This window comes from Coturnix japonica, chromosome Z, assembly GCF_001577835.2.
Source record: "Coturnix japonica isolate 7356 chromosome Z, Coturnix japonica 2.1, whole genome shotgun sequence".
NCBI classification, from domain to species: Eukaryota; Metazoa; Chordata; class Aves; order Galliformes; family Phasianidae; genus Coturnix; species Coturnix japonica.
Window position 1 is genome coordinate 55623309 of NC_029547.1, and position 21811 is coordinate 55645119.

Consider the following 21811-nt stretch of genomic DNA (forward strand, 5'->3'; position numbering starts at 1 on the left):
CTCCACTGCAACCTCTGTCTTCACCCAAATGACATTAAACTGCATGTTTCACTAAGAAACACCGCTTAGTATGAGGCAAACTGTCTGAAAGAAACAAAAGATTGTTTTTGATAGTTCAGGATACTTGTCAAATCATACAATATTTGACTGAGTTCAGAAATCTCGCTCCAGAATAGGGAAGTGAACTTATAGCTGTTCATTTTAAATGAAACATGCCACAGACTTGGCATGACAGTACACTTGCACCAGGCAATGCATCCTTCTGCTACACTATACTTCTTAATGGTTATTACACAGAAAATGTAACAAAATACATGTCTTGGAAGATGTAATTAGCATTAACAGAACATTTTTGGGACTACATCTCTCCTGTGAAAACTTTTGTCTCAGTATCCTTGGAGAAGTCATGATCTTAGACATGACTAAAACAGACAGCATAGGGAGATTAAAGCAGCAAGAATGAAAAGCCACAAACCTAAACCTAACCTTCCTCCCTATCGATCTAATTCTACCTCCTCCACCAAAATGGTGGAGGGGAAAAGGGAACAGGGCCCATAGACAGTTCGTAATGCTTTGTCTCTGATGACTCCTCAGCAGACTCTGCACCTGCTCCAGCATGGGGCTTCTCCACAGCTGTACATAGAGATCTGCTCCAAATGGTTCCCAATACACTACAGGGGGACACCCTGCCCCATCATGGGCCTCTCTACAGGCTGTAAGATACTTCTGCATCAAGAAAATTAGACAGATGTAAGCCCTCAGTCCTTTGCACAGACTCAGAGCACCAAAGTGGGCTTTGCCACTTGGAGGACTATGTAGACACCGTAATAGGCCATAGCCTGCCTCTGGCGTTGCTGCTTTGCATAGCTGAGTACATTAAAGCTTTTGGAATTGCTTTGTTAATTTATGATCTAAGAATCTTTACCAGTCTGAAACACATGGATTTACGTAAACTCTTCTGGTAACACATACTCTATTGTAAGCTGGTGAGGAAGAGCAAATAGTGCTCCCAGCTAAGAGGAAAACAAGTCTAGATGAAGTTTGGATAAACCAGTGTCAGGGAAGCACTCTGTAACTTAACTGTCTTGAATTTTGGGATTGATTTTTCAGCTGATTTTTTCCTCCCTTACAGTGAAGTCTTTTTGTTACAACATATTTGCCAAGTAATTGACCTTAACAAAGCTATTTTGTTCACAGAATTCAGTGAGAAATCAGAGACACTTTTCCAGGTCTGGAGAGTCAGTGGCAACATAATTTATTTGATCTTCATCTACTAGACTTAATTTTGAACTTTGATATAATTGTTCTTATAAAACAGGTCCTACAGAGCTGGAACTCGACAAGCAACTCTGGGATGTCTCGTGGTTTGGTTTTTTGTTGGTTTTTTTTAAGTTATTGGAAATTCAGGAATGTCCTATAAAATGTACGACTGGAAGAAAAATGCCAAGTCCATAATATTTGAAGTTCCCCTGCACTGTGAGACTTTTAGGGAAATTAAAAGGGGCTAATACCGATTAGGTATCAATTAGTCCTAATGCTTCTGTGCATTTAATGAGGACAGGGAATTGAAGATTCACTTGCTTCAGGGCTTAGGCTTGGAAGAACACAGGCTCTTCAGAAAACAGCATGGCTGAGCAAGTGCTGTCAGGGCTCCTGATGGCCCTTTGTGTCCCAGACCAGCCTCCCCACCCCTGCTCATCCTACATAACCCAGCTCAGAAATGTTACCCAGCCTTTCCTGCTTAATTTCTTTCATATTCTTTAATTCTTTAATAATCCTTCTTAAATTTCTTTACGAGCGTGGGGTTGCGGTGTCCATGTTTGCCCACCAGGGGGCGGTGATGCTCCAGATGAACCCAACACGCCGCGCTCTGAGCGCAGGCATCGCTCCATCGGCATTAGGCAGCATCACTGCCTAGTGTTTGCGTTAGCTCCTTTGCGAAACAAACGAAAATAAAGAAGTATTATAGCACCGCCTAAAAATATCCTTCTAGCAGTCGTCTAAAGAGTACATTCAGGAAGATATGCATTTAGACACTGCTACAGTGTGATCCTCCATCTACTTTGTGTACGCTGCCGTATTATGCTACATAATACACGACAGCAGATTTCCAGGAGAGCTGAGGTTTTCCTAGTGCCATTGAAGGGGTCTGCACTATCACCACATTCTCTATGGCGACGACCCACTAATCTCCCCAATGCCAAAGTAAGATTATTTGTGTACTTCTGTCTGCTTAACTTTCACTATGGAGCTCTTGCAAAAACTGAGGTGTATTCTGAGAGCAGAGAGACGTCTCACCATGGGCTGGCAGAGCATCAGTTCTAGTCTAAGTGTTTATAGAGCCCTAAACATTCCCAGCCAGCCCTACAGGCAGCAGCCGTGCTGACTAACAGGACCCACCGAGTGAACAGCTGGATTTATAATTACTTCTCCTGTAGTGCAAGCAGCCAAGCTGTTCCAAGCCAAATGGAATGGAAGCGCATTTGAAAGAGAGGAACGTCAGCACTGAGGCTTTGCTTCCTTGGAAATAGGTTTGGGGATTTCCACTGATATAAAGGACAAAAGGGAGCTGACTGGGAGGGATTTTCTATTGGCACACCAGGGCAACACCAACCATTTCTGAGACCTGCAAAGCAACCCGTATCTGGGCTGCAAAACTTCTGCACTGTGCTTCCAAATACTGTGTTCTCAAATTCTTCACCATTTTTACCCATTTCTTTTTTCTGCCAGTGAACAGTGAAGAAAGAAGCAGAGGCTCTGCTGGAATTTAGAACAAAGGGGGGCTAAAGGGGCATAGTTAAATGTAGTTTGTAGGTGGGAAAAGGAATGGTTAGTTAGAATAACAAGGAATGGAGACAATGGGTCTGGGAGAGCAGGAAGGATGCAGATAAGGAGTGAGAGCTCCCTGAGACACCTGGCAAGGAGGGGATTAGATGTTTTAAATATCAGAAGAGGAGTTGCATCTCCCTGATAAGATGGGCGATAACAAGAGGGGGTCTGCATGATAAAGAATTATTGAATATGTATCAGAATTACGGGAAATCATTGACTATGCATGAGGTGTACCTATATCTGTATCACGGTTTTACAAGTCGGTGTGCAAGTTTGGTGGAGCTATCCCCCTTGCACCCGGTGCTGGAATAAACATACCTGCTTTATAACCCATCTCTGGATTATAGAGTTTGATTCCGCAAGTCACCAGCTCTCCCTTGGGCCTGAAAATTGGTCATTTTTGTGCATTTCTCAAAAAAAAAAAAAAAAAAAAAAAGTGGTTGTGCTATTAGATTGATATTGCTGCCTAGGGTACAATGCGATGACCATCTGTGTTTCACAAAGACATCACCTTGCCAGCGGGAATCTGGGCACCGGCCCACTGCTCATTGTGTTTAGTTCTAGGACTGTGCACAATGAATGTTGCTCTCCCAGCCCACAAGAAGCCCTGGTTAGTACTTTGTGATGGAAATCCACCGCTAAGAGTGAAAAATCCGCTCACTGTTGATAAAGAAAAATGCTGAAACCTCAAGGATAAGACCCTGGTGAGCTTCAGGCTCTGAGAAGCCACTTTCAAGGCCAGGCACCTGGCTCTGTCTGGGCACTGTTAGTTCAGTTAGTTCAGAAGCTGGCTCATCCAGTGATGGCATTAAGATGAGGGAAGTGCTGTCATGTTTAAACAGAGGGTTATGGAGTAGATGAACAAATACAGAGAAGTGACATGGGGAGAAATCAATGCAAACTTCCATCCTAAATCAATCTTATGTTCACAAGCAGCAGCTCTCACCTACAGTCTCAGAAGTTACTCGCAAATACTAGTTCAGACCTTTCGCTGGTACAGGACATGACAATCAGTCAATGTGAAATTATCAATCATCAAAAAAAGCCTGTATCTGAAATTCTACCACAGAACTGCCATTGCTTAGCTCTTGTTCTAATTTGACGTGGAAGCCAACAAAAAACTGTCATGGAAAACAGAGTTCTGAGCAGTTTTCATCAGGAAACTGGAAATGGAGGAAGCTTTGGGAAGCAGTGGTGAGGAGCAGATCCACCTCGAAAAATGCAGACACTGGGGGGTGGGCTGAACAATGGAAGTTACAGACAGAACCCAAAAGCAATTTGCTGTTAGCTATGATACAAAAGGGAGAAACAATGCAGACAACAACCAGTGGCAATGACATGAGATGTGGAGCACCAACACATACACATGTAACTCAAGCAGCCATCTGTGTAAGAGGATTTATCCTATCTGTCCACCACAAAGTGAATACTAAGTTGTGATTTCTTCTCATTTCAGCATTTCTATTATTATTTGAGTGAGTACACATTTCCTGCAATTAACAGGAGTAATTAACAGGAGGTGTACCACGACATGGAAGGAGGTGCTGACATTCGTTGTCTTCTTCAGTCTCCTGTCGGTGTAACAGCAGAGCACTTCACAGCCATGCCTTGTCCAGTGCCTCACACGCACAACACCCCCATCTTTAATTCTGCACCAACATTCTGTGCTGAGACATGAGCAGAAGATCACATGGACAGGTGAGCAGGCAGGGAAGGAGGTAACCTTGATGGACAGGCTGCCACTGATGAGTGCCAGTTTTTCAGTGCCTGGTGGGACTGCAGACTGCCGGCACAAGAGCGCTGCCCTCCCACCCCTGGGGAACATCACCTGTTCAGCACTGACATGCTGAGCTCCTTCTAACATTGCCATCAACCTGCATCTGTCACTGTGGTGTTTAACGAAGGGGGACCAAGCCAGTGAGTGTGACACCACCTCGTGTAGAATGCCGTGGATTTTTTATTTGCAGCTCCAAGTCTTATTCTCATTTGGGTTCCCAGATATTCCTGTTTTTGCTTGCCTCCTTTATGAAACACTTTATGTTTGGCAGAGACCAGCCATGGGCAGCCCTGCCAAGTCCCCAGAAGCTTATCTCCCAACATCTGTTCAAAGATGACGTTTATTTCCCTCTGATGTGCTCCCCTAGCTCAACTAACTGCATCATACTTTACATCTGGTCTGTGTGTCACCTGTGCTAGTAAGTAAGAGCTCTTTGGACATCTCCCAACATGCTTAAAGAGCACTGCAGGATAGGTTAAAAAGACCATGAACAACTAACTAGCTCTGTTATTTAAAATGAAGGCATTTGATTATTAAATCTGCTTTTGCAGGAGGTTTTCTAACGTTCTGGAAATTCCTTGTGCTGCTGGGGAGCTTCCAATTGCACTGTGTTTGTGTGTATTTTCAATTTTAGTGTTAAGTATTCTCCATTTAGGTAAACTATTGGGAAACTAAAGGGATTTGATAGAGAAGAATCAAAATCTGGAATTATAGGGCATAATGCTCATAATCCTTCTTTTGGCATAAAGTTGAGCTGGGAAGTTAAGGGTAAGCCTTTGACCAGATGTCTGGTCCTTTCCCAGCAGATCTTTATGGTAAGCCTCCAGCTTATAGAAAAGTATCGAGGTGCCTCTGTACCACAACTATCACTGTTTCAGCAGGGTAGTGTGTAATATACAGCTTAAATGGCTCTGAAGAAGGAGTTTATGCAGATGAAGAGGAGGGATGTAATTTGGAATGCCTGAATTAAATATAATGAAAATACACACTGTAAAATGAGTGGATGCTATTTTGTTAGGATACACAGCAGAACAGCTGAAGCAGTTACAAAACCAAGAAAACTCTCATTTTCTGTAAGAATGAGCCAAGAGATATATATTTATTATTATTTTTTTTTTCTCTTTATTTAAGTTCAAAAATCATTCCATTAGTGACTCTTCAGAACTTGATAAGCTGGCTGCAAAGGTATGCATTTTGGTTTTGTACTACAGGAATAAACTCCTATCACATTGTATCTGTAACTCACACTGGAATCTTTTGTCCTGTTTTCAAAGGAAACTTTGAGATGGCTATCAATAAATAAAAGGATAAGTTGGATAAACAGTCTATTACCTGTTTTCTCTTTCGTTGGCTGGTGAAAAATTTGCACAAACTACATAGAACAAGGCCAGTAGAAGATAAATACCACTTTCACTGCTTCACTGAGACAGATGCACACTGTTAAATATAGATTTTACAAAACTGCTGGCTTCTAAGTTCATAGGATTCATTTCCACTAATTCTCAGTGGCTCTTTCTCATCCCCCATGTCACTGTCTTTCATTTGTGCAAAATAGGCAGGAGAAGCTTTGCATTCGTAGTGCCTGTCAAGAGATTTCAGGTGGATCAACATATGAAGAGCATAGGCGAGAACCAGCAGCAGAATCAGCGACATGACCAGCCCCATAAGAATTGCTGGAGAGAAAAAGGATGCACAATCTTTTGCATAGGCAAAATGTCCTTCTTGAATGTTAAAACCTTGAATCTACAAAGAGAACAGAAAGGCTCGTATTAAATAAGATCTTTGCAAACAGTTTTGTGGATCTGCTCTGGTGCCAGTAAGAATATTTGATTTAGTATCATCATATTACAAAACTATATGTTGCAGTTGTAGCTGGAGTTCATAGTGAGCTTATCCAGATCTGTCCTCTGGAAACCAAAAGTTATTCTAATCTCCTTCGCTCTGCCACCCAAAGGATTTGCAGTTGTATTTTAAACAAAATCTTCCATGATTGCTCTCAATATTTTGGTCACATTTAATTCTAAGTACCCCTCTGGTACAGAGCACTTCCAGTGTCATTTGTTAAGAATTTCCAGACTCTCTGTTTTAAACTGCACAAAGACTGGAAGATGCATTCATCTATGGCCAGGACAAGTTAAGTTTTACTTGTGGCTTCAGTTCTAATGCAAAGTTTATCATAATAACATTCACAGAGTTGACTGCTTCACTCAAATGGGTTCATAGACATTTACCAAATGGGGAATAAAAGGCAAAGAAGTCCCACGTCTCTGCATTTACTTCTTACACACTTGTTTTGCTTTACCCTCACTAAAAAAAAAAAAATAAAAAAATAAAAAATTTAAAATTAAAAAAAAAAAAAGCACTGAAGGTGAGGTAGAGTAGAAGTACTTCATCCCATCAGGGCTATTGGGCAATTTGGTCTGGGATTCATCCCCTAAAACTTAGGTATCTAAAAGCAAAATATCCAAGCCGAGACATTTTAGGATCAATTACTGCCAAATTCAGAAATACAGGCACGCTCAGGTGATGATTAATCTCATCCTAAAATAAGGACTTAGGATGCGTCAGAGGAATTATCCACTGGCTTTAGAGGCAGACTGGGGTGATTATAACCAGAGCACAAGGTTAACACTTCTTGTCTTCAAAAGTTGAGTTAGATGAATCCCAACGCTGATGACTGGTTTTAAGAGTCCAGCTCAGAGATATCTAATATTGACAGGTAATTTTACTTCCGTCATTAAGAGGAAACCCAAGCAAGACACTACAGAAAAGCTACATAGCCCTGTATCTCCTTTGACAGGAGAATAACTATAGTAATTTAAATCTCCATTTGTATTGAATTTGTTTGAAGTTTGATGAAGTTTGATGGAGATCAAACAAATTGTACACAGGAGATCATAATACTTTCTTGGAACTTAAGTACAGGATTTCCCATCAGTCTACCTATGAGATCCATTTGGCCCAGTTCCACAACATTACCTGGAAATCAATGAAAGTAACTTCCCAGAGCTTTGAAACATCGTTTGCTGAGCTCGGTATCAGGAGCGCATCATATCTCTGCAAGCTGCTCACATGTTCACAGTGGAAGGAGTAACTTGCTGGTGCATATATTCTTGTTGCATTAAACGTTGCTTGTACAGAGTGGTTGTAAAGAAGCTGCAGTCTCTGTAAGCTGAACCAGTTCTGAACAGACAGCTGGTAATAGCTGGTTGTTAATAAGAATCTGAAAATATTTTATGGGGAAAAAAGAAGAATATGATAGCAAGTCTGAGAGTTGGAACTATTAAGTTCATGACAGATAATCTTAGAAGACCAACCAATATTTTCCTCCATTCATATTATTGCAAGCTCTCACTCTCTTGAGTCTAGAAAATAATTTGTGGTTGTTCAGTACTGTAGATAAAGGATTTTGTTGCTCTTCCCCACAGATGGGAGAAAGACAAGAGTTTTTCCAAAAAAAAAAATGAAAGCTGTATCCAACATTGGTATTGCACCTCTGTCAACTATGGAGAAAGTCTTGTCAAACCTTGGCCTGCTGATACATACACTCATATGCCCATAAGACACTTCCTGAAGACCCCAGTGATCACTCTGAGACATGATGCAGTTCACAAGAAAACAATACAGATTTTATTGACGTTAATGATAACACTTTGTATGTGAAATGTGTTTCTCATTCCAAGTGTACTAAATTGTTGTAATGGAAAAGGTAAACTTTTCTTTTGTCACCTACACTAAAGCCCATTTTTTGCATTTTGTGTACTTTTGTTTCATACAGTTCCACAGTAGGATTCAGAGAGAACACTACAGAACACTACTTTCACTGGCTTCACAGAGAAAACTACAGGCAACACATATCTGTCTTAACTTTAGTCATGACACAGTAAATTAGAAAGAGCAGATAGATGTGGAAGAAAAAAGGCTAAATTGATATGATCTAATATACGCTCAATTTATGTATGGAGTCTTGGTAAAATACAATCACTTACGAAATTATTTACCAGGAAATGCTGTTTTCCTTGGACACCATTGAGCAAACACAAAGGAGGTCACAGTCTGATGCCTGTGCAGCCTACACTGTCAGTTCTTCCAACAAAATTCCCTAATTAGCAAGGTCTAGCAAATATCTTGGACTAATCCAATGAGATGACATGAACTTTTCTCATGAGCTGAGAAATCAGCATAGAAGAAGAAATGCCTTAAGAAAATACAAAAGGCAAATAATTGAAAATGACAGCTCTGTTTAATGCAAATATCTTGGTTATATCACAGAACCATAAAATGTCTGGGTTGGAAAGAACCTTTGAAGATAATCTAGTTCTGAGCCCCCTGCCAAGGACAGAGACACCTGCCACTAGCTCACATTTCAACAGTTCTATTACATCATTTTTATCATCTCTTTCTGCCCAAAAATCACACAAATAATTGCATACCAACAAATACTAACATATGATTGTCCAATGTTATTCTTTATCATATAACTTACCTAATAACAAGTCCCTTTAGATTTCCAATGTCACCAAACTTCAGAGAAAGCCTAGGTCAAAAAGCAAGTAATGTCAGGTTAGATAAAAACTTCAGAAGCCTTAAGAGAAAAAACAGCATAGAAAATTAAGCACAGTTACAGACAGTCTTTTCGACAGCACACCTTTAAAATATGTAGGAAAAAAAAAAAAACCAAAAAAAACCCACCTTACAATTATTAAATCTTTCTCCATTGAAATCCAGTAGTTTGTATGTTAATTTGAACAAGGTGTAGACTTTCCACAAAGAACACAACATACTTAAATCCCACTGTTTCAAGCTCAGTTGATAATTAGGTGCATTTGATCTACACTCACCTTTTCAAGTCAAAAAGGCTGATTTGTAATACAGTATTGCTCAGGTGTAAACAGGCATGTAATCCTCACCTTTTTAGGTACTAGAGTATAATAAATGCAGATATGGAAGTTCAGATTTTGCACATATGCATCATTACAGCAATATAAATACATTGGCTGTGAGGTAGATCTACAGAGCTTATGTGCAGTCAGCACAGGCAATTGAAGTGAAAGGCCCTAGCATGTACAAAACTAATTAAAAACATATTGCAAATTATTTTATACTTTTTGTGAGCTTTTTGAGATGCTGAAAATTACAAAATTTGTCAGCACTGCATGAGTATTCTGGATATTTCTTTCACAGTGAACATGCATTAAACTATGGCAACAAATGATACAAGCCAAAGTTGAATAATTAAATAAGAAAATTTACATGCCAACTCAATAACAAAAAACGCATGTCTTCACAGGTACACACATATGTACGTAGGTCTAAACATTATCAGCAACCACTGCATTGCATTCACCACGCTGCACAATTGAAACGTGGCTTTCAATTTGACTATGTGTGGTGGGCACAAGAGGTGGAGCCAGCTCTGCACTGAACCCACCCTTCTGCAGCATTCCCACATGGTCCATGTTTGAGCTACACACAACTGACCCATGAAAATTACCAATGAAAATCATGCTATAACGCTAGAAGTTTCTGATCACATGGGAGACACATCATTAGCCACACAGGGCCACAAGTGACCCACAGTCCACAGTCTGTGGGTTGCCCTCTCCTCAATATCTAAACAATCCAATGTTTTATTACAAAGTCATATCATAGTCCAAGGATAGACACATCACGAAAGAAGACCAGATGCTGACAAATATGACATTAAACTTAGCTGCCTGATCCATGAACTGGTGCTTAAAAACCAAAACCAACCACTGGCTAGTTTATTATATTATATTTACATAGCAAATGCATATGCATTTGTAGCCAGATCGTGGCTGCAGCTATTTTGTATTGATCAGACAGCATAAAGCAGCTTGAAGCTAATCCAAAGCCACAGCACAGGACTGTCTTAGCAAAGAAGGCTGCAAATGAGAGAAGTTTAAGGGACTTCCCTGGGGTGAGAAAAACAGGGCAATTCATCATGTGAGCACTCAGCCAGCTAATCCACTATCTAAGTTGCTAAGCCACTATCCATCATATCTGAGAAGTCATGTCAGTCTGGTGACTGGAAAAGGGGATTTGCAGCCCTAATTTTTAAAAAGAGAAAAAAGGAAGACCCAGGAACTACAGGCCAGTCAGTATTCCCTCTGTGCCTGGCAAGACCACAGAGCAGATCCTCCTAGAAACTACATTAAAGTACATGGAAAACACAAAGAGGCGTTTGGTGAAAACCAACACATGTGTTCACTAAGGGCAAATTGTGACCTTCTACAGAGAGTTTACAGCATTGGTGGATGAGGATGAGGGAAGAACAAGTGACATCATCTACCTACAAAGCATTTGACACTGTCCCACACAGCATCCTTGTCTCTAAATGAAAGAAACACGGAGTTGACAGATGAGCCACTCAGTGGAATTGGCCAGCTGGTTGCACTCAAGTCAATGGCTCCATGTCCAGGTGGTGATAAAGGGTGCTCCTCAGAGGTCTGTATTGGATTTGGTACTACTAAAACATCTCTGTTGGTGACACAGACAATGGGACTGAGTGCACCCCCAGAAAGTTTGCAAGTTACACCAATTGCAGAATCATAGAATGTTGGAAGGGACCCATAAAGATCAACAAGTCCAACTCCTGGCACCACACGGGACTACCCAAAAAATCAGACTGTATGACCGAGAGTGCTGTCCAAACACTTCTTGAATTGCAGCAGCTCAGTACCATGACCAGTCCCCAGGGAGCCCATTCTGATGCAACTCACTGGAGGGACAGGATGCCATCAAGAGGGACCTGGACAGGCTTGATGGGTGAGCCCACATGAACCCCCTGGAGTTCAACAGGGCTAAGTGCAAAGTTATTCACCTGGGTCGGGATAATCTCAATTATAAATACAGGTCGGGAGATGAGTGGCTTGGGAGCACTCCCTGCAGTTTGCTGGACGGAAAAGTGAACATGAACAAGCAGTGTGCACTTGCAGCCAAGAACATCAACTGTGTTCTGGGGTCCTTTCAAATCACATGCAAACCTGTAGTGATTTCACCCTTAAGAATCAGCAATTCATAAATCACATTCTGGGACATGCAGCTACTTAACTTGTAACAATGGTTTAGAATGTAAACAGTAATGGCACATATCCTATATGCAGATAAGTAGTCCACCACCCGAAGTCACATACAGGCAGCCTCTAAATTCCAGCATCTAGCACAGGGCCCATTATTCACTTTCCCAAGCCACTATTCAAGACAGCCAGAGACTGAAGAGATCAATAGTTCCAATCTCATAGGTACTAATGGGAAACTGGCTGGCCACAAGGTTTGAAATTACTGCAGATGAAGACAGCCACATACATCTGTATGCCCTATAAAACACTGATCTGAAAGCATCTAATTCACACTGCCTTGCTGGCTGCAATGTGCCCCTCATGTACTGGGGCTCTATACTACATATTACAAGGTTTGTTTCTTCAATATTTACTTACTAGACTTGTTATCTGGTACTAGTTTCACTGACATCTTACATTGCATTGTCTTCACTGCAGTTTGAATCTCCAACATCCACTGTCGCATGGACACCAAAAGTCTTCTCTGTCAAATCCAGCTGTGTGTGGTTTTCAAACTTAATCATGATCCTCTTGGCCCAGAAGAGAATGCAAGGGATGCCATTAATTGTGACATTGAGAGGGCTATTGTGGTTGTGCGTGAATGGCCTCCAGGATGCTCTTTCCAGGTGTTCCTTTCTGCTCAAGTTGTAGCTGACAACCTGAAGGACCATACAGAAGATACGTATCAAAAGACGGAGAAGCTGCAGAAGTACTGAGCTAGGGATGCAGAGAAGTCCCTGGCTCAGCCCTTCCAACACTGGGCAGTGTTCCATACAGACCTTTAGCTCCAACACAACTGGCATGATAGCTAATACAAGTTAAAGTTGTTCTTCTAGTCACTCTATGGAAGTATCATTAGAGCAACTGACATTTTTTTATCCCATCTCCACCCAGCACAATCACAGCTGCCCAACATAAAAAGATGAAGCAATGCTAGGATTACAAGCTGCTCACCCACACAAAAGGCTCTCTAGGACTCAGCTGTGCCAAAGCACACAACCTACCATTCCAAAAGCACATTAGGCAGCTGTAAAGGTGAAAAAAATATCCATTTTAAATTGACCTGGGCCCACAGCATGGATCAGTGTGGATCTCTGCTTTTACAGAATCAGTAGTTCATAACATTAAACACCAAGAAGTGCAGCGTCCACCATGGTCTCAAAGGACATCAGAAAAAAAATCTTACCCCATCTGAGCCAAAGAAAGACAATCTGGCTGTGAGATTATATGAAGTGAGACAGTAAGTTAGGGTTCAGAAAGGATTCTAAAATTTGCCATTTTCATATTTTAAAATTTCCAGATTTTAGCTTTTTCAACTGTACATGTATCCTATCTAAACATGATAATGCATGTACTGTCTGCACAGCTGTTTTGCATGCCATATGATTGAGCGATTTCAAAGCACGAACAAAAACAAAGCAGGTATTCTTTCTAAGTTTCAGCCACAAACAGCACCTTATAGGCTCCAGAAGGGACACAGTTAAGCCCCAAAGCTTTGTCTTGGCTTAAAGAGAGATGGGTTTTTTGCTGTTAAGATTAGCAAATCACATCTCCCAGCTCAAACCCTGAAAGACCCTTTTGATACTTGACCTCACATAAGGCACAAGGCTGCTTTAGGAATTAAAATTAGTAAGTACTCACAGCAACAAGCAGAAAGCAATGTTAAGATCAGCAAGAAACACAGACTATAAACTTATTTGGATAAGTAATAAGACTGTGTTATAAATAAATAGATAAATAATAATAATAAAAAGACAAAGCCTTTCCAGTACACTTCCTTCAAACATTACCTGTGCAACTGCCACTTGATTTACATTGAATTTTGGCTTCACACCACCATCATAGCGTCGACCTGCAGATAAAAGTGTGCTATGAGCCCACACAGAAAGCATCCACTCATTATACAACCATAATCTTGCATTATGTGGTGCAAGTTGCCTTGAAAATGTGTGTCTCAATGAAAACATCACCTTTCAGATGCTTTATCATATGTTTACCTTGCTCATAAAATAAAGTCTCCTTTTCAACGAATATCCTGCCATCCTTACAGGGAAGAACTCCAGTGGTCAAAAATAACAGAAGTTAGCCTACCCATGTATACATGTGTATACATCTCAAACTTTATAAAAACCTTATCTTTATGCAGCAAACTCTTTTCAAAAGGTGTGTGTTGAATTACAAGGCAAAAGCCTGTGTCTAGGAATTTCCCTGCAGGGGACAGAGATGGGAACCTGTGACAAACAGATGGTCTGTCTATCTTCATTGTCCTGACAGTGAAGATTTGTAGGTGTGAACTCACTTCATGGACATTCCCACATCTTCACCTTTCAATTAGCTCTGTTTTCATCTGGTTTAAATAATAATAATAATAGAAAAGAAAGAAAAAAAAAGACTTCTTTGTTATGTATTCCCACTATATTTCAGAGTCAATCAGCACATGATTGCTTTAACCAGGCAAATCCCTTAAAGGATATCTGTTAAAGATGGACATGTTTTAACAGAACATTTGACAAAATAGTCAGCAATACCAGAAGAAGCAACTCCTGGGAATGAAGCATTTTTACAGCTGCGCTGTCAGTCAGTATCCAGGCATTTAGCCCACTGAAAGCCTTACCAGTTCTTTGCAGAGAATCTTGATCTGAAACTACATGTGAACTAGAAGAGAACAGAAAAATATTTACTTTACAGCATCTGAAGTCCCCAATAGGTTTGCTAGGAAGAGCTCCTGCTGCTATGTTTCATTCAGTATAACATTCACAGCGCAAAATACTTGAAAACATGCATGCAAAGACCAGAACAATGTAAGGACAACGAGGTATTGGAACGGGCTGCTCAGGGAGATGGTGGAGTCACCATCCCTGGAAGTGTTCAAGAAGAGACCAGATGTGGCACTGAGGGACATGGGTCATGGGCACGTTGGAAGTGGGTTGATGGTTGGACTGGATAATCTTAGAAGTCTTTTCCAATGTTAATGATTCTATTATTCTATCACGTTACTAATAACATCTTGTTTACACTCATGGTTTGGAAGGGCAAGAGGCTCCTTCTTGTGACGATTGCCTCCCTAGCAAATGCATCTTTTCACAGGCATACTCCGTGCTGCCAAGAATAGATCTATTGTATATCCCTGCAAACTCCTCAAATCCAGAAGGCAAAACAGAGAAAAGTGAGGGGAGTCCATATCCCAGCTTGTCACTTTGTCACTGAACACCAGCCCTGATGAGCAGCTCTGCTCCTGACCATACAGGACACTCAGTCCCTTCAGCAACTGAGTCAATAAAACAGAAGACAGTCTCCAGAAAAAAAATGTGACAAAGTACAGAAAGACAGCTACCATCTGCAGCACAATGCAGTGACTCTAATCTGACCTGAACGAGCCAAAACCAACTTACGTTATAAAAAGTTCAATACAGATAACTCTGCTCAAAATCACTTTGGCAATTTTCATTAGACAAAGTGAGCACAGCTCTTTCTCCAGTCAAGAGCTGTTAAATACCCCAGAGTTCAATTAGATGGATCCCACTGAAATGCATGTACAGGGCATGTATCAACTGCCCTTAACCTAAAGCTAATTATGGCCCAAGCTGCACCAGAAAGCCATTGTTGTATCACACAGCAGACTGAAGCACCTCCAAGAGTCCAGTGCAGGAACAAAAACTGGCTATCACAACACATGACCACAACAGACTTAATTTTGTTCTCTTGACCAGTCAAAGCTCTCTCTAAGGTTCTTTAGTGACTAGGAGCTTTGCCTTTGTCACTTGGGCCCAATGGCAATTTCCCCTCCTGGTTTTTCAGGACAGACTGTGCCTTTGGGATAGAGAAGGCAGTAGCTCATCTGGGCATTTTTTCATAACAAAAGCTATAAAAATGAGGCACACCAAAAAGAAATTGACGTGAATTATTTAGATACCAACTTCAGTAATATTTAATTATATCTATATATAATTAATTATATTAGCTATACACGTAGCTTCTTAGCATATGCTTAGTTAAAAGCTCAAGGTCCGTTATTCCATTTGGAAATTGCCATGCTGAAGCAAGTAGACTGAAACTAGGATGTGAGGAGACAGGTGAAATCACATAATTCAGTTAATTGCACTGAAATTAAGAGGTTTTTATATTGCTCTGAAAAGAGAGAGGACTGGTTATGGTATTACGATTGTTGATAAGAAAGTCACTACTTATTTCCCATCTGGGATAATGCTAATAGTATGGCCATGCCAAGTGGTTCACCTTAAGGAATGCTAATTGATAAGCAACACCAAGCCTTCAGGAGAGCAAAGAATGAATGAATGTACGAAGCATCATACTCATGGCAAAACCCTCCACAGGGCTATACCCTGAACACAGTTACAAATGCCCTCCACACCGCCTGTCTCAGGCTGAAGTCTGTGACAACGCAGTCTGATTCTTTCACATCACATGCAATATACCACAGCCATGCTGCTCCTGAAGGCCAAATTGCTTTTTTCAGCAGCAAGATATTAAAATATAGATGAATGTGCACAGCTGGTGAAATATTCATGCTTTCATGAGGAATGCAGCAGATAGCGTAACCCAGGAATCACCACTAAGTACCACAGTATGACAAATGCTCTCAGCCACATGGCAGTCTTCTCGCACACTCGGGATGCAGGCAGAAGCACAGGAGCGGAATGCCTCCACCTGGGTACTACTATACTAGCTGCCTCCTTACCTCTTGTATGCTGTGTGAAACCCTACTAGAGGGTTTGCTTTGTCTCACTACAGCCCAACTTCTGTGGCACAGACAGTGGCATATGGGAAGGATCACCTCCCTTCCTCTGAGCAGAAAAAAATCTGTTAGTTTTATCAGGTCCATCAACTGCTTTTGACATTTATAACCCTGAAGTTTCATGGAAGCATGTCATCTGTGACAGAAACAGGTGGCATTCAATAACCATCCCAGTGTCACGTCAGAGGCCCTTTCAGCCAAGAACAATTGACAGGTGATTTCTGGCAGCCAGGTGCTTTTGCCCTCAGCTAGACCGTGCTTCATAAGATGAAAGCATCATAAGAGATAATGGGAAAAATCAAGAGTGAAATAAGAATACATATTTGCTTGTATACACAAAACATGAACTACAGTAAGGGGAGAATGTAAACTATCACTAGCTAGCCCTAGAACGTTCTCGGTAGAGAGGCTGCAAATCAGTAAGAGCAAATCATTTTTAGCAAACAAAAACATACACATGACTTACAAAAACTAATTATTTTTCAGCCATTCTGTCCTATAATAACTTCAAATTCAGGAGCACTCACAGTGTATGCTTTGAGGACTAACATATTCCTCTTTCAATTCAGAAATAACTAGCCCAGACACAAGCAGACAATATGCTGTATATTGAACATACCATTCTTAGTATGTCAGGAGCCCACATGAAATTGGCTTAGCCCTAATACGAAGCACTGGGATGACTAATCACTTTGTAAACCCCAATTAAATAAGATTATAAGAATAAAGAAGTGTAAATTCCCTCTTATCAGACAACATTATCCATCTACATAAGATAACAAAGTCTAACTTCTGTCTCTAAAATGTCTGTGTGGACTCCAGCCCTTGAAGACTCTCATGTGAGCAGGCTTTTGTCTGCTGAAGTGAACAAAATGAATAAACCTGGGATGCAAAAAGTGATCTTGTGTGGAGGCCATACTTTTCATGCCATCAGCTTAAAATGTTTTAGGTGAAGCAGTACAGACGGTTGTCTTTTACTTTACATATCACTGCTCTCACAAACAGCATCAGGTGCCAAAATACATTCTGCTGCAGTATTAACTCCAATACTCACTCGTATTGACCAGCTGCAGATTATTACCTCACTGACTGCTGAACTAGTGTCAATAATTTATGAAGGATTTATTTGAAAAAGAAAGTGAACCTTCATGCTCACTAAATATGAAATTATGAGGACCAAAAGGGAGGAATGGTTGCTGAGCAGCTGGCAGCAATGAACAGACTGTAGTCCCAGGGACACTGTTCATACATAATTTCTCCAAAGTTATTAAATTATAACCATGAGCCACATTCAAGGTAAAATCTAGTTCCTCCTAAGGAATGTACCTAACAAAAAAACTGTAATTAGATTTAGAATATATCTACTGATGTTGTATCACTAAAAAACATCTACAAGGCCTGTATCTCTTTACAGATTTTAAATTTTAAATATTCAGTGTCACATTTCGGTAGCTCCATCTGTGATGGGACATGGGAGACAGATTTATATTATTGTTTTATTTTGCACTGAGTACTGTTTGATCTGTACTTGAACTCGTGTCCAGAGTTAGAACCTACAGGAAACTATAGTTTTGAATATAAATAACAAAACTGAGCTCATAGAAAGTCTGGCAAAGTATCATCTCGCCTCCACTGGATGCAAAATTTGAATTCCCATTCAATTCAACAGCATTAGAACAGCTACATTTCTTACTTTTTATTAAAGTTAATGCAATATTTCACTCCCTTCTCTCAAATTTTGATCTGACAGCAAAGAAGCGCAGTCACACTAAGAAGACACTGACAAATCTGAAAGCTGGCAGAGGAGAACAAGTAAGCTATTTAAATGAAAACATATTGTAGCACTTACTGGTAACTGACTACCAGCTCTCTTAATACAAGCTTAAGCAAATCACCACATGTCCTTCTTGCCTTAGCACAGATTTTATTGCCAGCTGTGATCTTCATCAGCATATTTGTTATTAAGTGACTTGGGGACATGATTCAACTAATACAGTTTAGGCTCTTTACACTTTTATAATGCTTGGCATTAGAAAGTCCTCTTTCCCTTACTTTGATTTGGGCTTCCTATTAATATTTCATTAGATTAAAAAATGGCACAATGAACAGTGATAAATCCAAATTCCTTGCAATTTCTTAACCGTCAGACTTTTTAACAATGCTGAATTCATGCTTCTGCACAAGTAGAATATTTTAGCACCCACATTTCAAGGAGCAGTTTTCACACCCTTGCTGCTATTCTATTTATATCTCTTAAAAAAAAATAAAAATAAAAATAAAAAGGCCAGGGAAAGTCAGAGCAAGAGAATCATGGAATCATGAGCATGAGAATCATTATATGTAACGTAAGACAGACGCTCACAAAACATTCATTTTTAAACCATTTTCAGTGTTACACATAAAATTGTTTTAAAACTGCATTTTTACACAGTGCAGGCTTCAGTATTAACAATTCCTACATTTGTTCAATATTATCAATTCCTACATCTGCCCCAGCTGTTCTCCAGCCTCAGAGGAAAACTGACACCATACCCTGACATCCTAAACCACAGCCAAATCTTCCACGCAACACACACCACTAAAGGATTGCATTCAACACAAGCACCCAACTTCACCAAGGGTCGGTCATCAAGCTCACCATCACTCACCTGCCAGCCACTGTGGCAAGCATTCGTTCCACAGATGCTGAGAAGCCCAGACATGAGAACAGAAGGAACAACCTAAGTGCAGCGTTTCTTTCCATGGAGAAGAGCTGGTGGCTCCACTCCGAGCACATCTGCTCCTCTGGGCTGGTGGGGGGGGGGGTGCTGCGCAGCCCCGCACGCCCGACGGTGTGATGGACAGCAGATGCAGCCAACGAGAGTCGTCTGTGCTCTGGTACCCAGCGGCACCAAGTCTCCGTATGCTTCCATGTACGCTGACTGCATGCGCCGGGTGTGGGCACAGCCCGTGTCCCTGCGAAGGAAAGGTTAATGGTTTGGGGGGAAGATACACTGGGATGTGAGATGTCTTTCAGGAATTTAAATAATAATAAGGAAAATAAAGAAAATAAAAAAGGAAAATAATAAGAATAAATAAGGAAATAAAAAGAAAAATGGGTAGTCTCTGCAAGCTCTGACTACACGAAATCTACACTGAGCAGTGCTTGTTACCTGTACTTGACCTAGGCCTTGTGGAAAGGTGAAGGCTATGTTTCCAAACAGCTCATAAATTTTCCTATCTGTATAATAACCTGACATGGTTATTATACATAAGTATAATAAGTATAGGTAAGTATTCTAAAATAAGACTTACAATACGTTTACAGTACTAATGCTAGCTCCATTTTACTGACGGGAATTAGACTTAAAGAGCTCTGAAGTCAAACATGCAGAGTTGGTTAACTTCAGCTTCATTCCATTTGTGTGCATCCTCCTCTCTGGCTTAGCGGTTTACATACTTACAGACAACGTGAAGCAGAACTAACATTGCCAAATGTGTCTGCAGTCACTGTTCCTGGAAGCTTCCAAGCAACAAGGAGACATGGCACGGATGGACACGGTGGGCATGGTGGGGATGGGCTGAAGTGCTGGACTAGATGGCTTTAGTGGTCTTTACCAACCTCATCCATCCTACATGTCTATTACTGCAGGTCTATCTGTGTGGGGAAAGAAAAGGATATGGCACAATGACTCCTCAAACCCTTCTGTCCTTCTTTACTTACCCTCACTAACAGCATAATGCTCACTAACAGCAACTGGAATTCAATGTATCCACACAGGGAAAGCTGAAATAACATACACCATACCAAACCTATTCCCAAACTATACCCAGCCCAGTTGGTGCCTTGCGTGGCAGCTAATGTAAGCTACCCACTGATGTGATCATGGAGTAAGACCTACTTCTCTGATTAAGAGCTCCTGTCTATTGCATTCCAGATACAAGATTAAGATAGGGGCTTTAGCACTGTAACTACCCAAAAGGATTTGCCATCTTAATTTCTCTTTCAGGGATACAGAGAGTATTCACTAATCTTAAAAATCTCTCAGCAGCTTGTCCAGAGTCATGCTGCTTCTATCCAATTTAAGGCAGGATCTAGATACTTATGAGAGTCCTCCCATGAAAAATGAGGTGAGAAAAAATAGTGAAAAACAATAACCAAGTGGCAATAACCTTAACATTTAATTAATTTAATTTTTTAAAAATTTAATTTATTTAATTGTTCTTCCTGCCTGTATGTTTCTGTGGGGCTCTAAATCTTAGGATGGGGAAAATGCTTTCTCAGTCCACTGATCGACAGTGAGGAGAAAAGTGCATATTAGTGTGCCCAGAAACAAGGTTCTTTTGCAGGCAACCAAGACACAGAATGCCAAACTACTAACACAGGTTAATGGAGAAAAGCCTTTCCTTACCACTTGGTGTTTGCTGATAATATAAAGCATTCTAAGCCATTCTTACAAGGGTTCCTTTTGAGCTTCAAGAATAAAGAGACTGTACGGAAAGCAATGAAGCCATCCCATGCATACACTTTGCTCTGGAGAAAAATTAGGATGAAACATCCAACTCTGCAACAAAATTTCTATGAAGCCCATGAAGAAAACTTTTTGAATGGAGAATCTATGCAGTAGTGTTGACAAGGACGTGATTAGACAAGCTCTTGTGATCTGGTTGACAAGCTACCATGTACATTTGCATGTTTTATGTTGAATCACACAGAGAAGCAAAGCTCAATCAGACATACTAATCTGCATCTACATACATACACAGTGGATAAAAGGTGAATACAGGATAACGGGAAAAAAACCCATATTCTGTTTTATGGAACACACTAGGTTACATTCAATTCCATAAATGCATCCAACAAACTTCCTACGGAACAAAGCCAACAATAAACTAAGAGATTTGTTTATATCTCACAATATGGGCTACAGTGGGATGAGAGTGGTTACTATTTCAAATAAGAAAACTTGTCCTTGTGATGATTGAGCTGTTATCACTTGATAACTAAGACACTAAGAAGTGGTATTTCAAACACCACTGATGCAAAATGTACAGTAGTCAGTAAGGAGACACAGCAGATCTTGCTGTGCCTCTTTTTGGATTTGCTCTTATTATTTGGGACTTGCCTGGCACAAAAGGTAGCTAAGAAAGCAGCTGGCAATTATATTCAGAGTAAGGATTCAGAATTTCATGTGTTTTGTGAAGCCAAATCGCACAGCGCCCTGTCGGTAATCCAACCAGCACTCCTGGCCTTCCACACACAACCAAGTTTCAGCAAGGCTGACTGGGCTCAGCAAGGCCTCAGTCAGCGAGGATGGTTACATAAATGCTGATGGAGGCCTAGAGACAGCAGCAGTTCTGCCTGATGCACTGGGTTTGCATGCA

The 21811-nt window shown here is 40.7% G+C and overlaps 1 protein-coding gene across 2 annotated transcripts; it reads right to left on the bottom strand.

Annotated features, from left to right (window-relative positions):
- Window positions 1–5705: 5705 nt before the first annotated feature.
- ATP6AP1L (ATPase H+ transporting accessory protein 1 like) lies at window positions 5706–21694 on the bottom strand. Of its 2 annotated transcripts, XM_015849754.2 has the most exons (9): window positions 20839–21694; window positions 19914–20084; window positions 19096–19402; window positions 14306–14346; window positions 13482–13543; window positions 12109–12350; window positions 9096–9146; window positions 7589–7832; window positions 5706–6352 (listed from the first exon to the last, which is right to left on the bottom strand). In XM_015849754.2, exons 2-9 carry the CDS (start codon window positions 19993–19995, stop codon window positions 6050–6052), a joined length of 1332 nt encoding a protein of 443 aa, XP_015705240.1. In that variant the 5' UTR covers window positions 19996–20084; window positions 20839–21694; the 3' UTR covers window positions 5706–6049. The 2 variants fall into 2 exon arrangements, with proteins under 2 accessions (XP_015705240.1, XP_015705241.1); XM_015849755.2 differs by lacking the exon at window positions 20839–21694 and having other exon boundaries at window positions 19891–20049.
- Window positions 21695–21811: the final 117 nt, after the last annotated feature.

Bases quoted from the DNA above. Each gene is read 5' to 3' on its own strand.
- ATP6AP1L (XM_015849754.2), bottom strand. From the start codon at position 19,995: ATGCCCACCGTGTCCATCCGTGCCATGTCTCCTTGTTGCTTGGAAGCT. The intron at 14,347-19,095 runs GTGAGTGATGGT...GTTCTCTTCTAG, and splicing joins CTTGCCACAGTGGCTGGCAG to TTCACATGTAGTTTCAGATC. The intron at 9,147-12,108 runs GTAAGATGTCAG...TTTTTGACCTAG, and splicing joins TGCAGTGAAGACAATGCAAT to GCTTTCTCTGAAGTTTGGTG.